At 43.9% G+C, this 15,013-nt stretch overlaps 1 protein-coding gene across 1 annotated transcript in view; it reads right to left on the reverse strand.

Annotated features, from left to right (window-relative positions):
- LRIG1 (leucine rich repeats and immunoglobulin like domains 1) overlaps positions 1 to 15,013 on the reverse strand; it is a 95,918-nt gene that overhangs the window by 25,967 nt on the left and 54,938 nt on the right. The window contains exons 4-7 of the mRNA XM_052777316.1: positions 7,912 to 8,049; positions 6,707 to 6,850; positions 4,287 to 4,430; positions 3,284 to 3,427 (exon numbers count right to left, since the gene is read on the reverse strand). Coding sequence (XP_052633276.1) covers positions 3,284 to 3,427; positions 4,287 to 4,430; positions 6,707 to 6,850; positions 7,912 to 8,049 — 570 coding nt within the window. The remainder of the gene's footprint in view (positions 1 to 3,283; positions 3,428 to 4,286; positions 4,431 to 6,706; positions 6,851 to 7,911; positions 8,050 to 15,013) is intronic.

Raw genomic sequence — 15,013 nt, forward strand, 5'->3', positions numbered from 1 at the left:
CTATCTTTTAGCTGTGTGAGTAGGCAGAGGGCAAGCTTTGGAAAAAATTCAGCAAAGATTAATGAGTTTGAAGAAGGTATGGGACAACATACTTTCATTCCTAAAGAAGTTGTAGTGTTAGTTATGAAGAACTGGCATCCGGTCAAAATTATGTCCTCACCTGCGATTAAAGAATTTGGCTTAAAAAAAAAAAAAAAAAAAAGTGTTCAAAAGTAATCGTAAACCTGGCTGAGAAAAAAAATTGTTCCTTTTGATTCTACACAGAAGAGTTCATGCCACAGCTGGTGAAGGCATGTTACCCTCTGTTCGTTCTGACGCCACCTCAAGATGGATGGACAGCAGCAGTATTTAGAGGACTCTCTCAATGGCTGCAACCAGATGGAAGGTTTCAGGAACTAATGCACCTGGCAGTGACTTCCTTCAACATGTAAGGGCTCTGCTTCCTGCCAACGGGACAGGCCAATTTGCAAAAACGATATGTTTCCCTCCTCGGCACTTTAGATTTTCTGGATTGAGGGAAATCAGCAGGTCTCTGCTGCTTCCCCTACCTTGTCATTTCTCCACCAGTGAGAAATCACTGGAACAAACAAGTGGAAATGTTTATCTACACAGCCCTTTTGGCCAGGCGAGGCAGTGGGAGAGCAGCATGCCAAAAGTGATACATAAAGGGGTTAACCAGAAACCTGTTGTGCAGCTGGGGCTCCTGCTGCCAGACAGTTCTGGACCACGTACATCTAACACATTTCATTCCCATTGACAAAACTACAGGTAAGAAGTGAAAGGAAAGACCCAGCAGCCAAGTCATCATTTACCTCTGATGAAATCCTATGCTCCCACTGTGGATTCTTCCATGATGTTGATGCCCTAGCACCTGACTGGTGAATACAATCAGCCCTTTCTCATGCCCATAACAAGGCAAGAGCTCTCTTTCCTTGTTAGCTTTTACATCAGACCAGAGCCTTCAGGTCATGTTTTCTCCCAACAACTAAAGGAGAGACAACTCATCCTTCAGATGACCACCTCCTTCCTTAGCACAGATAAGCAAGAGTCTAGCCACCTCTCTTTCTTCGGTCAAGGACTTTGAAATTAATTCCCTGTACAACCACAGACAGTGCTTTCTGATAACTGAAACCCAGTAGATTTAGCAATAGGGGAGGTGAGCAAGGGTCTTTTAGTAAGGAATGAAACATACACATTCAAAGAAGTGCACAGAGGCAGCCTAGATGTATCTAGCACTTCCTTTCCTCACCCTTCAATTTCAGAGCAGACCACTCCTACACCTCTTTGGCTGTGAGAGTTTCAGTTAGGAGTATCTGATGGCTCCCTGCAGCAGCCTTACCCTAAAGGCAACACCTGCAAGAGCTTGTAATATTTTGCAGAGATGTGTGCTAACACCCACATAATCGCCTTTCAGATCTCAGCTAATGTCGTCTCTGGCCTCAGACTCTAGCACAATCCTGTTTGTCAGGCTGAGCATGCCCCAGTGGCTCCTATCACCTCACACCACCAGGCATTTTCCAAATCTACCCCATTCTGCACCAGGGCAAGCGAGTCCTGCGCTGGGTATCTGCAGTTACTGCAGAGGATGGCCTCTAAGGCAGGACAGCTCACGGTTAGCACTACTTGTTGGCAAGAGATCCCAATCCATACCCGACAAATAAAGGACTCAGTATGATGTGCAACCTCCCACCTAAACCTTGAAGGTTTGCAAAGACAGTGTCAGGTAGAAGAGACAAGCATAGTTCTCCCTAAAAGAGTTCTGATGTTAGCTCTGCAAGATGCAGATGGGGCTCACCCAATCCATCTGAACCCAGGCTGAAATAAAGCTCCAACACAGGTACCAGATATTGGGTTCCCGAGAGCAGAAAGCTCCCAGAGCTGTGCTACTAACACAGTGCAGTGATCTGAATTTGGCTATTCCAGGGATCCAAGCGTGAGTGCCCCTAGGAAAGCAGACTCCCCTTTTTTGATGCCTCAGATTTAAGCAGGCCACAGGGAGAGCACGGTGCCAATTCTGATCCGTTGCCTTGAAGATTTCTCCATTGACACTTCCTTAACCTAGTAAAACATCACTTGAGAATCTGCACACGAAAGAACAGTAGCTGTCTACAGCACCGTACCAAGCAAAGGAGCCCTTCAGGCACAGACAGTTTCACAGCAATTTGAAAAATTAGGTAATTAAACAATCACATATGTATTTAAGTAAAACCAAAAATAAAATATGTCCTTGTGCCTCCCAAAAGTAATCCACATCTGAATGAATAATTTGGGTTCAGCAAAAGATCACAGCTGGTCACTGGGCTAACACATTAATTATACAGCTTCTAAACTTAAAGGAATGACATGTGTCATGTCTACCTATCTCTGAATCCACATCCCAAAAGATTAGGGATTCACAGCTGGGTAGGCAGATACCTACCTTTAGTCGGAGTTCAGAGTGAGGCCTCTGAAAGCAGGAAGCTGTTTTACCGTACTGCTTTTTGGTGGATAGGAGAATGCCTAACAATAACAAGAGATTTCCAAGCACAAGCAGAATAAATTACAGTTCCACTAACCACATGTCAAGTTCTCCAAAGAAAAAAATGAATCTTTCCACAGTCCCACCAAGGGGATGACAGCTACTTCTGTAAATATTGCAAGCATCCACGTGTGCCTCTTCAAAAAGGCATTAAGCAGTGCCACAGACCCAAAAGACGCTCTTCTGGGGCTGTCCTCAGCAGCAAGGCTTTCTTGCGTTTATCAAAAAGACTGTATTCACAGCTGGAAATCTCAGGAGAGCAAAGTCAATGTATTTACTTTTCAACAACTGAGCCCTACAGGAAGGGTAAAGTGTAAACAGGAGAAACAAGGAGAACTGCCTTTAAAGGGCCAAATCTCTGCTGGTTAAAAACGTGATTGTTCTTTGTAATACAGAGGATAAAGCAAAGCTTCCTTCAGGCTGTACAGTCATTATATAGCAAACTGTGCATGTCTTGTAACTAGCTAGCTAAAAAGCATTGGCAAGCCACAGATCACAAACTCTCCAGGTCTTTTGGCACTGTATACTTTTAGTGGGTTCTAGTCTTTGTTTCTGGTGCAAACGTATTTTTAAATCAGGTGCTCTGAAGGTCATAACATCATGAATAAGGGCATCACTTAGGAGGCTGCAGTTCCTGCATTTCTACAGGTTGGTACAATGGGAGCTCTAAGCCATGTGATTGGGAAAAATCCTTACTCCCCTTTCCTGCCAATGTTACCTTAGCATCAAACCCCGCCCAACCAACCACAACAGAAACCAACTTACAGCTCATGCAGCTTCTGACAGAAGCTCCAGCCATCAGGGTTGATGCGTGATATGGAATTGTTACTGAGGTGAAGCTGGTGCAGAGATGAAAGGCCATAGAGAGAGCCACTGTTTACTTCTGTCAGGCTGTTATACTCCAGGTGGCTGTGGAGAAAAATCAGAAGGAATTGACAGATAAGCAAATGGTCAAATGCTGAAGAATTTCCAACAAGAATTGGGATTTTAGCCATTCCTACACACCTTTCTACATACCCATGTGGACACATGCATGTGTGGGCATTTCCTGTGCAAGTGAAGGATAGAAATTCAAGGACGACACAAAGGAAATGCCCAGAATGAGCTGTGACTGCAGAGGTACGCTCCACTGCAAGTAAACTGGGCTTAAAGCATCCCATTCAAGTTTGTATTTGCAGAGTCTTAGCTGTGTGACAGCAGCGTCCAGAAACACGCTGCCTTGATCACTTATGACCTTGCAAACACATTTGAAAGCCAATTGTGTTGGAAATTTCAAGCATTTCTCTGCAATGACTATGCAATTTGTTCTCTCGTATGGAAAGAACACATCCCTGAGATAGGCCAGCTTGATTTCTAGGTATCCTAAGAGGCAGAATAATCAGGTCTGCAACACAGACTGTCCATGTATCATCAGTCAAAACAAATTTGCAGAAGCCAGATGAACTTTTATTTAAAGACCAATTGAGATCTTACTGAATGTTCAAAATTGTCAAACTTTCAAAGGAATACTGCCACAGCTTGAAAAACAGGACTTTTTTTTATTGAACTCCTGGTAAAGCCATGAGCTTTAGTAAACTGTGGGTCAACTACACAGAAGCTGCTGTAGCATGGCAGAGCTCTGTGCATGCAGGGCATACAAGGAAGCACGAGGACTGGCACAGGTGCCCACACGTCTCTGATGGGAGTCCTTGCTAAAATGCAGAGAAGGACATGACAGCAGGTAAAGTCTAGGCTGTTTAAGGAAAAAGAGTCCATCTCTCCAACTTACAGAACTTGCATCTTGGCTAGACCCCAGAAAGCCCCATCAGTCAATTTGCTTATGTTGTTGCGTTGGAGTTTCAGGACTTCCAAGCTGTCCAGTCCCTGGAACGTCAGGCCTTCAATCAGGCGGATGCGATTCCGGTTCAGCTCCCTAAAATCACCAAGGCCGTACAAGTTTATTAAATCCCAGTCCTTTCTCACGAAATCATCTGTGCAGCGTACAATGGGGACAGCAATGCCAACAACTTCTCTGTCAACGGTTCCCAGGAGACAGCAGAAGCCCACTGGAAACTCAATCCCAAAGCTAGCCAGGGAAGTCAGCTGGGTGTGATCGCTTAAATAAACTCACCCAGGGACAGACTTTCACCATAGGGGAAATAACAGAGACAGTGCAGCAATTCCTCTTCATCCCTCCTCTCTCTGCATTTCTTTTAAGCCATTTATCCTTTTCATTGATTTTCACACTTCATCTTCTCTCAAGCAGAGACACCATTTGAACCAACACAGTTAAACATCAGCATTATTTCCCTTACAACCCATTGTTTTTACAGGACTTTTAATAGCCCAGTAAAAACGTTCTCTGAAACAAGCGGGTGCCATAAGAACTGTGAACCCAAGAGGAATTTTATAGCTAAGTTTGAAAGGAAAGCTCTCAGTTTCCCTGACAAACTTCACATTTTTTCCTATTATAAGACACCAATAAAGAGTGAAATAAGTTGTTTCCAATAACAAGGCAGTCTTAGTATTTTGTGTATACAAAGATCTCCAACTTGGTTCATTAAATTTCTTTTTCTCTTTTTTTTCCCCTGGGTGGGGAGGGACTAAATTTCGGGAATACCTGTTTTCTGAATAGCAACGTGAAGGTTCATCATCACAGCATGCTTTACCGACCCATATCAAACAGTCTTATGGACTGCTAGTCCCAGACATACCAGGTGACAACCCAGTTCCATAAAGTCAGTGGAAGACTTCATCGACGCAATGCACTAAAGCTGAAGATAGAGCTTTTAAAATGGATACCTTTCTGCACATAAAAGACTAACCTAAGGGTAGTTCCCTATTCAGCATTTGTGTTGAAGAAAATGGTGCAGGTTACAACATCAGAACTTGTTTTGGAAAACATGAGGAAGCCACAGAAATTTTAAGCTTACTTTTTAACTGCCTAAAAAAACAATGTTAAACTTGCACTCAAATTGAGTGTGATTAAAGTCAAGCAAGCAATTAAAAAGTTTGCAGGCCTAGAGACTCTTGCCTTACTGCACTTCCTAGGCTATTAGTGAACTACGCTCTGCCAGAAGAACTGTATGCAAACTCCACAACACATCAAGTCTGTATAACTTGCAATTCATTCATGTTTATTTCTAGGGTTAAACAACCAGCTGTGAGACTGTCTTTAAGAGTACCAATTACTCCAACTTTCTGTGAAAACTGCGTTCCTAAACAGATTGAGTTGACCCTCATTTTTATTACTTTTGCACATGATGCAAACAAACACAGCAGATTACAAGCTCTCAGTCAATAGACAGTAACTTCCAACTGAGAGGCAACAGACTTTCAAGATGCACATGCTGTTGTGTCACACCGTTCAATCCCAAATTGGCTATAAATCCTACATGTATGCAAGCACAAATGCACACCCATTCTTTAGACACATCATGGCTTAAGGATTTGTCTCTCAAGTGGTTACCATTTAGAGACATGAGTTCCAACAGCTTTTGTGGACTTTGTTAACAGACAGAGGTTGACCTTTTGCCTATCAAATTTGATGGAAAGACTGCAACAGGCCTCAGGCTGGGCCCATTTCTCCAACAGCAGCAGAAGGGAAAAGCTAAACCATCAGTGCTACTATTTTAAACATAAAGTATATTTATAGCTGCAGACGTCTATGCGTCCCCATGCAGCTCCTCTGCCATACAGACCGCAGGCAGGACAACGTGTGTGTTAACTCATCTAGAGTGCTATTTTCTCTGCCCAAATATCACCGCGCAGTTTAACAACCTTCCGTCATTGCTTTTTTATTGCCACATAAAGATACCTGTGTGGTCTTGAAAAACTAACGTGGTAGCTGAGCCCTGTCACTCACAATAGAAACATCTTCCAAATCTCTCTTGTGTCACAGACGCCAGCAGCTTTCAAGGGAATGGATTTGTCTTATGCTGTCAAGTGCACAAGATGCTGATGTCTGCTGCAGCATCCCTCCCTTCCCACCTGATCAAAAGAATGGCCTGAAAAGCCAATAGTTACAAGACAAGAAGGACCCTCTCCCAATGTGTTTTACTAGGTGCTAGCAGAGGTCTACTGCACAGTGTATTCTAAGTTTTATAGATAGCAGGTGAGGAAGGGTGACATTTGGTGTGCATATCCTCAGGGACATTTTGTCTCCATAAAGTGTGGCTGAGCTTAATTAAAGTGTACATTTCTACTCACAGTTGTATTAGCCGGGGTAGCCTGAACGCCTTGACAGGAAGCTGAGTGATTCTGTTTTTACTCAGACGAAGTGTTAGCAGGGACCGTGACAGACTATCAAAAGCACCAGGCTCCAGGGTGCTGATTCTGTTGCTCCCCAGGTAGCTGCAATAAATCACAGCAGAAAAATGAACAGTTCTGTCAGAAATCTCCTTTTATCAGCATTTAGTTGGTCTCCAGACAGGCTGGTGAAATTACAGTGGTGGCTTCAAATCAGTTGGATTTCTGGTTGCACAAAGAGCACAGTGCCTTTCCCAGAGCCATGTGACGAATGTGGAGAAGTGCTGCACACTTCCCAGGAGCTCCTTGATACCCTCCTACTTCAGCAAGGCAATTTGGAGTGGAAGCCAGAAACTGGAGAATACTCCAGTGCAGCATGACTCTATTCATTCCCCGTTTTTCCCTCAGCATCTGTCCCAAGGCTCTTTCTTACTTGGACCCTAGTCTTAGCCACAGAGACTGTTTTTACAGGACAACAGGCAAACATCAGTCACAACACCACTCTCTCATATCCTCTTACAACCAGGGGCAGAAACTTAGGTGCAACCTTTAACGCAAGCAGATTATCTGTCTGCACCTCTTCAAAAGTACCTAAAATACAGATTATTTTATGTTTCCTGGAATAGGCAAACACCTCTATTGGGAGGGTGTTACTCTGCTTAACCCCTGATTTTCTTCAAACCACCAATAAGAGACTTCTGTTCTTAACATTCAGTAGCCACTTGAATGATGAAATAGTCATTTCCCCCTCCCCTCTTCCAGATGCACATGGGCTGATCTGGGAAACAGCACATACACTTCCCACTGGGGAAGAGACACAGGTCTGCTGCAGACAGTTCTTCTGGCTTCTAGTTCTCCAGCTGTAAAGACACCCACACCCAAACGATGCAGGATACCTTTTCTCTGGTACAACATTCCCATGCAACATGATTAATAATAATCTGCATTCTTTACAGATACGTCAGAAACCAAAAAGACAGAGCTCAAAAAGTAACTTGACAGTAGGGACAACGTGCTACCTTCTAATTCTCCTTTGCCTTTAAAATCCTGGCAAATAACCCTGTACTTTGTATGTTCATTCCCTCTCCTTTTTTTAAAGGAGGTTTGAGGCCCTTTTCTCTGCTGTGGTAACTCAACAAAAGCTGTTCCCAACAAGAAAAACTCACAGCTCCTTTATGTGAAGTCCCTGTGGAAAGCAGCCGTTTCGGATTTCCGTGATGTCATTGAAACTCAGGTCCAACGTTTCCAGGGTAACGTAGGGCTTCAGTTGACTTGCTTCAATGCTGCGGATCCTGTTGTGATGCCTGAAACAGTAAGGAAGAGAAATGGAGACAATTTAGTTCTGTTAGAAAAACAGAAAGACTATCTGAGGCGGCAGCAGACCCACAGGCTGGGCCCTGAGTTCATACACTCGGACCTACGGTGCTTCTTCAACAACTGTCTGAGGAGAAACCCACACCAGACAGACCTTCTCTAATCCCCGTGCTGTTCCTATGGCTAGAGAGACTAGCTCACAGATATTTGCAAGCTTCCAGGCACTTTTTCTGGTATGGTACAAGATGTTTCCCTTCTACAGAACTATTGACTCCATTCATCAGTTTTTCTTCCAGTAATTTGGGCTCGGTCTCCTAGAAGCCTGCACTTCTAGAATGGATTTGTTACATGCAAGGACTGCAGGGCTGGATTTTAATCCCGCAGGCAAGGAACACTGATGAATGGTTTAAGCAACCTGCCGATGCTTTACACAGAGGATGGGATTTTCAGAGCAGGAAACAGACAAGTAAATATGATCTCAGCAAAAGTTACAAAACATTGTTTCTTTAATTCCCAAAGATTCTTCTGAAAACTCCCAGCTTTGGACTATGTTACAATGATTTGTAATGTACAGAAATACTGTCAGAGGGCTTGCAGATGTTCTTGCAAATGTTTCCTCATCTTTTGCTACCTCTGTCCCAGTGTGCAATTAGGACAACTCTGCACTGCCAGTGCTCTGCCTGAGCACCAACTACAGGATCAGACCCTGTAACATCACCTGCATTTGCTGCTTTACCAGTACCAGCCTAAAGGATTTAATCTAATGTTTTTCTTCAGAGAAGGTACTACAAGCTCTCCTCAGGGTTTCCACAGCCACCAAACAGTTAAATACCTCTAGACCTCATCTGTACTCAACAAGGTCTAACTAAAAATCCCCTGAGTCCTTTCCTCTGACTGTTTTCTGTCCTGAATCAGTAGAGAGAACAGTAATCAATTAAAAAAATACATTGTGCATTAGTCACAAGAAGTTGAGCACATGCCTGATGTGAATTTAGACCAGTCACTGATATTACTGGCAAGGCTACAAGTGATGCACTCCAAACAGAGACGCTCACCAGACACTTGAGAACTTGCTGAATAATAAGAGATAGTAGAGAGGGTTCAGACAAGTACTGTGCCTTAATCCAGCCGGCTACCTACTGAGTAACCAGAAGAGGAGACAACAGGCAGTAAGAGCACTCTTGAATGCAAACCAGGACGTCCCAGCTCTCCCGACAAAGCATCAGCTCTTTGAAACAAAAAACTGACGGATGAGCCAACCACAGCCTTCCAGGCACTGAAGCTGATGGGTGTCTAGGAGCCTGTCTTCTCCAGCCTCATCCCCATTTCAGGCTCTCCCAGGGGTTCAGACAAGCCCCTTTCAAAGAAAACCTCTCCCCCCAAAAGAAAATACCAATAGCACAAGGCAAGGGACCTGGTCCCTGCACTGTGGTCTGCTCCTTTACCCTCCCTGTTATTAAAACCAGATTGTTTCACCACAACATTTGCTGGTATCTGTAACAGGAAGAGGGTAAAAACTGCATCCCCAGAACAATTTGCTTTCTGGAGACTCACCCTTTAAACAGCCAGCACACAACCCTCGCTTATACTGGGGAAACATTTGCAGAAATGCTGCTTTGACTTAAAGAGTTTAAATGCTACTTAATTAATTCAGTGCAGGCTCACAAAACATTAAGGACAAATTTTACACCACTATATCAGTGTGCTGCTAATACGATGCAAAAAGCTGTCAAGTAAAATCAAAGGAAAGTCATAACTTATGTCCCCGAACTGGTTATTCCATGGGATACAGGCACACAGGTCTCTACAGCCACAAACTGTATAAAAGGCAATAATATGGCTACTATTCAAATAGCCAATATTCATTTACAACTAGGAAGAAAGACTGAATTTTCACATCCATGCACACAGTAGAACAGAGGTCCAGTGAATTTATACTATAGTGAGACTAAAATACAGGAAAATTCACTACACTCAGAATTTTGTGACCTCCATAAGCTGAACACATGGGCGAGGGGGATTTCTTTTCCCTAAGAACTAGTTTCTTTTGCAATGAACTCCATTAGTAGAATCAGCAAGTTCTAAAATTTAAATCTTTTTTCCTTCTCAAAAGAAGAGAGTCCATTAAATGTGTGTATGACCCTGACTCAGGAAAGTACATCAACACAGGCGTAAGTGAAAGCAAACACCAAGCATGTTCTCTGGAGCTCTCCTGAAGCAGGGGCTGTGAATTCAGCTCTGATCTCATCTAGGGTGCGATGGTCGAGATTAATCTGGCCGTAAATTAACAGGAAATGAAGGCTTATGCAAATGAATGTAGAGGATCTATAAATTACCTGATAGTCCCTGTGCAGGGCAGCTAAGTCTCCAAGGGACTGAGAGCACAGAGTGAGTTTGGACACGAAGTGCTCTTCAGAAGCCAATGTTATTTTTTTGGAGTATTAATATTCCTGTGCTTTAGCTGCTCAACGTATATCCAATCTGCCTGCCTGCCAGATCTCCCAGCCCATCCCAGAAGACAGACCTTAAGAAGGGAAGAAAAGGACAGGAAAGAACTGTTTTGTTTGAGCCATGTTTGCAGATTCCAGGTGACTTCTGTCCATTTGCCTCTTGCTTTTCATGTGCTACAGCTGGCAGATTAGATGGATGCATTATTTCACACAGGAGAAAAACAGACTCCTTTCTCTCCCTCTCTGTGTCTCCTTCAAACATGGGCTGACTCCAAATGTAACTCTCGGCTCCAAACACCATCCCTGGCCAGTCCCAGCTGGGGAATGTCAGACAGTTTGCTGCAAAGCACTGCACCCTCTCAAAGCACTGCACTTCAAACAAAACCAGCCAGGCTGACTTTTCCTATACACAGCATGCGATATGAACGCAACATCATCCAAACTTTTTACTAGCTTGATTACATTTTGTTTTTCATTCTTTCAGCAAGAGCTGAAGTGTGATTTAACCCTTGCTGTTATTACTTGGATCCTTTCAGCTCGTCTGCCTTTGTTCCCAATCTCATCGCAAGGGTGTTTTACAGAAAAAAGACCAGTGACGTTATGACTTCACCACTCCCCTTTAGCAGTGACTGGAAAAGGGCTGGATTTTTCCCAACTAGCTCCTTAGTTTACACTTCATTGGCTTCAAAGGTGACGGATCAGATTTTAGTACCAAATGCTGAAACCAGGCTTTAAAGCACAAATTATCGGTGCTTCCACAACCAATTTGCCTCCAGGTGTCTTTTCCTCTCCCCACTCCTTAGGTATCACAGCCTGGAAACAGCTTTCCCTGTCTCACTTCAGCCAGTGTTACCTCAAGAGTATAGGGTGACAGGGCTTCAATGTGAGATTGAGCAATTGGAGCCAGGAGCAGGAGCCAAGTCTCTTCGTTTCTATTCCCAGCTCTGGCACTGACTCATCTGCCTTGGGCAAGTTTCTTAACCCCTCTCTAGCTCTGGTTTACCATTCTGTATGGGAACGTAATACCAGACTAGGATGATGCAGGACCGCCTTCGCTGAGGACTAAGAATTTGGTGTGAAAGCAGCTCAAGTGAAAAAGAAATCATAGCAACTAAGGAACCCATCCAAGTCCATTTGGGTTTGCTCATGAATATGGGAGCATCTGGCTAAAACAGTTGAACTTCCCAGTTCATACCCAACCTCATTCCCAGAGACACTCCATTGCAGCTAACAAAGATCTTGAACTGTAACATCTTAGTGCCAAACTAAGGTAACTCAAAGTCAGCAATGGATTACTTTCACACTCTGAGCTGCAGGCATATGGCACTTGTTCATGAACCGCTTCACCCTGAGGTCAGCACCAGCTACAGCTGCAAACAGAGAGAGGAGAGCTGAGGGAAGCTACCCTCCAGCCACCACTGCTTAATCCGCCTGCACCCTGGTTCAACACCCCGAGGTAGTGCAGTCTCTTAGCCCTTGCACTTTGCACCGCTCTTGAATAGACACCTCAGGATTCCAGGAGATTTGGATTAACCTCAGCCAGCTCGTTGCTGAACCAAGCCCGCGAGGACCGCGTCAGGAAGCGAACGCACGCTCTGTGCTCCTCTGGGCTGCTGCAAGACAAAAATCAAGTGAAATGTTCCAGCGGAGCCAAAGTGTGTTTGGGTTTGCTCTAAGTTGGGAGGGAGCCGAAGGGGGTGGCAGGAAAACAACAGGTGGCGCAAAGTCAAAAGCTTGCAGCATTTCCAGGAATCTCAGCTTGTATTTTAGTGGTAAAGTTACACTTCAATCCCGGTGGGTTTCCTCATTCGAAGTGTCTTTATGAATATTTATTTGATAAACAGGCTGTGAAATATTTTCCACTAGACCTAATAGGAGAAGAATTCACCACCTTCTTTGCAGCAAGCCTGTCCTTTGGAGAACCCTAATCAGTTTAATTTAGACCATGGCTTCAAACTACTTGTGTGAAATCAATGCAGAGAGCAGCGCAAAGACGCTGCTTTGTTGTTTGAGCCACATTCGCTTCCCCTCAGCAGCTGCCCATTAGAAAGCTGACAGCGGAAAATCAAAGCAAGCAGACCCTCAGATGGGAATGTATGAGGGGCTTTGGTTGGACTGATTTAAATACAATCAGCACAAAACCTCCTGGTTTAGACAAAGCTTGAATTAAGGCTGCCTTGGCTGCTGGGAGTCTGCAGCACAAATGTTTGGTGTGAACTGAGGCTAAGGCAGGGAGAAGTCACATGCTTGGCCTTCATGTAGTGTCAGCTTACAGAGCTGGCTGGGCTCACAAAAAAAAAAAAAGCAAGCTGTAATACAGCAAATCTATTAAACCAACACCTGTTACAGGCATCAAAAATAAAATCAAGCTTCAAAACAGAGGCTCCACATCTCGGGTAGGGTTCTATTAATATGCCAGCACATTTTCAAAATTAGCATACGAGGGAGATCACAAGACTAGAAACAGATTAAAAAGTTCAGGGTTTGGTTAATATTTCCATACTAGGTAAGTATTGAAGAAACTAAATGCTGGAGCCAGAAAGAGTTATGGGGTTTGCTACTGAAGGACGGGCAAGGTTTGGTGTCAGAGACAGGCCATGCAAAGAGAGCGAGATCAAAGGCACCGTAACAGGAGACGGATCACATACACTGTGACTAACCAATGCCTGGAATTACCTGCCCTCCTCCACCTTCTCAACTCAGAGAAAACGGAGATCCAAGATTGATCCTCCTAGAAACACTAAGGAAAATTCGAGACATGAGTTCCTAAACTCTCACCTTAGATGATCTGCCATTTGATTTTAGCCCATCACTCCCTACACACACAAAAAAATAATTAAAAAAATAATAAAAAAAAATAATCATAGTTTCAGACTAGAACGCAATCTGAGCAGTTTTCCTGACAAGGATAAAGGGGAACTGATAATCTGGAAGATGTGTTTGTGTTTACAACAGCAGCAACAGAAATGTTTCTGTTTGTTCTGGTCACCTTATTACAATCAATACCTGAAGATTTGTCCCAAGTGATTCTTATTAATGCACGGAGAGAAGGAAAGATGAGAATGTCATTGGGACCTGGACATCAGCTTTGACTCAAAAGATCATCCGGTTTATCAATGCAGAACTTCTTACGTGATTTTAACATTTTACTTGTAAAATTTTTTTTTGCTTCCAAAGACTTTTATTCCAGAAAAATTCCTCCTCTGTACCGTAACTTGTGAAAGAGCTACCTAGGTGTAGCGAAGCTATCTCTGCAGCAGAAGATGAAGTAAACATGCAGGTGACACTCTGGAGATCTGTGGCACACCATCCTCAAGTTCTTCACGTGAGATCTTCCCTGAAAAACCGAACTGCACAAAGTGCATAAGCCCTCATGCTTCCCAACTGCCCCAGGAAAGCCCCACTAGCTGTCTGACACTTTGCACTGTCATGTCAGCACTGCCAGCATAATCCATGAAGCTCAAGATTTTGTACCATTACAAGAATGTACATTTTTATCCAACGCAACATGCACTGTATTTGCTTATGGCAACAGCCCCACTGTCCTTTCAGAGTAAGGCCACATGGGTTATTGTCCAGGCAGGAAGCAAGGATGCATGGAAGCAGCCCCCACTTTTCTCAGATGCTCTGAATCACTCTTTCCCTGAGGAATCCTGGCAGATTCCCAGGCTGCCGCAGATACAGCTCTGTTTGTTCAGGTGCCGGCTGCACACACAAGAGCAGAGCAGTGACAGGCCAAGCAGCCACTGCGTTTTAGGGTCAGCCACAAAAAAAAAAAGCGCAACCCACCCAACATACCACCAAAAAAACCCCTGGCCTAATTTTTATGGGTATCCTAACTTCCCCTTAAAGGTTTACATGCTCTGTAAGAGGTTTACAGCCTCTGTATGAGGCTGTATGTCAGGATCTTCCCTCTCCCTAGCAATCCTTCAGAAAAAGGTCTTTCTAAGACGCAGCAAATAAAATCCATGATGGTTTTCCATGACTGTTTTTCACTGAAAACCATCATACGTAAGCATAAAGCAAGAACAGGCTGATGGAGCTATTCCAACTATATCAAACTATGGCAGAAAGGCTAAAGACATTTCTCTATCTGCTGTACATCAGCTTCAAAACAGATATCTTTCAGGGGGCTTTTGTTCATCAGGTTATGTTCTCACCCTGTGTTGGTGGTTGAGGATGGACAAGCATGAAGCAAACTACCTCCAGCTATATGCAGGCTGGGACAGACAGGGGGTTCAAAAAACAACAGGGTTTGTTTGGTTTGGTTTTTTTTTTTTCTGGAGGAGGAGGAGGAGGAGGGTGCAGAAAAAAATGCAGCCTTTCATGGTGAAGTGACTGCATCTTTGTTCCAGGTCATGGATGTTTAGAGTCAGAAAGCAGTCTGGGAGATGAGATTTGCTAAATCATCCCTTTGGACCTGGGAGCAGCAGCCACCTGCAAGTCAAGTCAGTGACACTGCAAAGGGCTGTGTTATGTACTCCTTATTCCCAAAGCAAACTAT

This window comes from Harpia harpyja, chromosome Z, assembly GCF_026419915.1.
Source record: "Harpia harpyja isolate bHarHar1 chromosome Z, bHarHar1 primary haplotype, whole genome shotgun sequence".
Lineage (NCBI taxonomy): Eukaryota > Metazoa > Chordata > Aves > Accipitriformes > Accipitridae > Harpia > Harpia harpyja.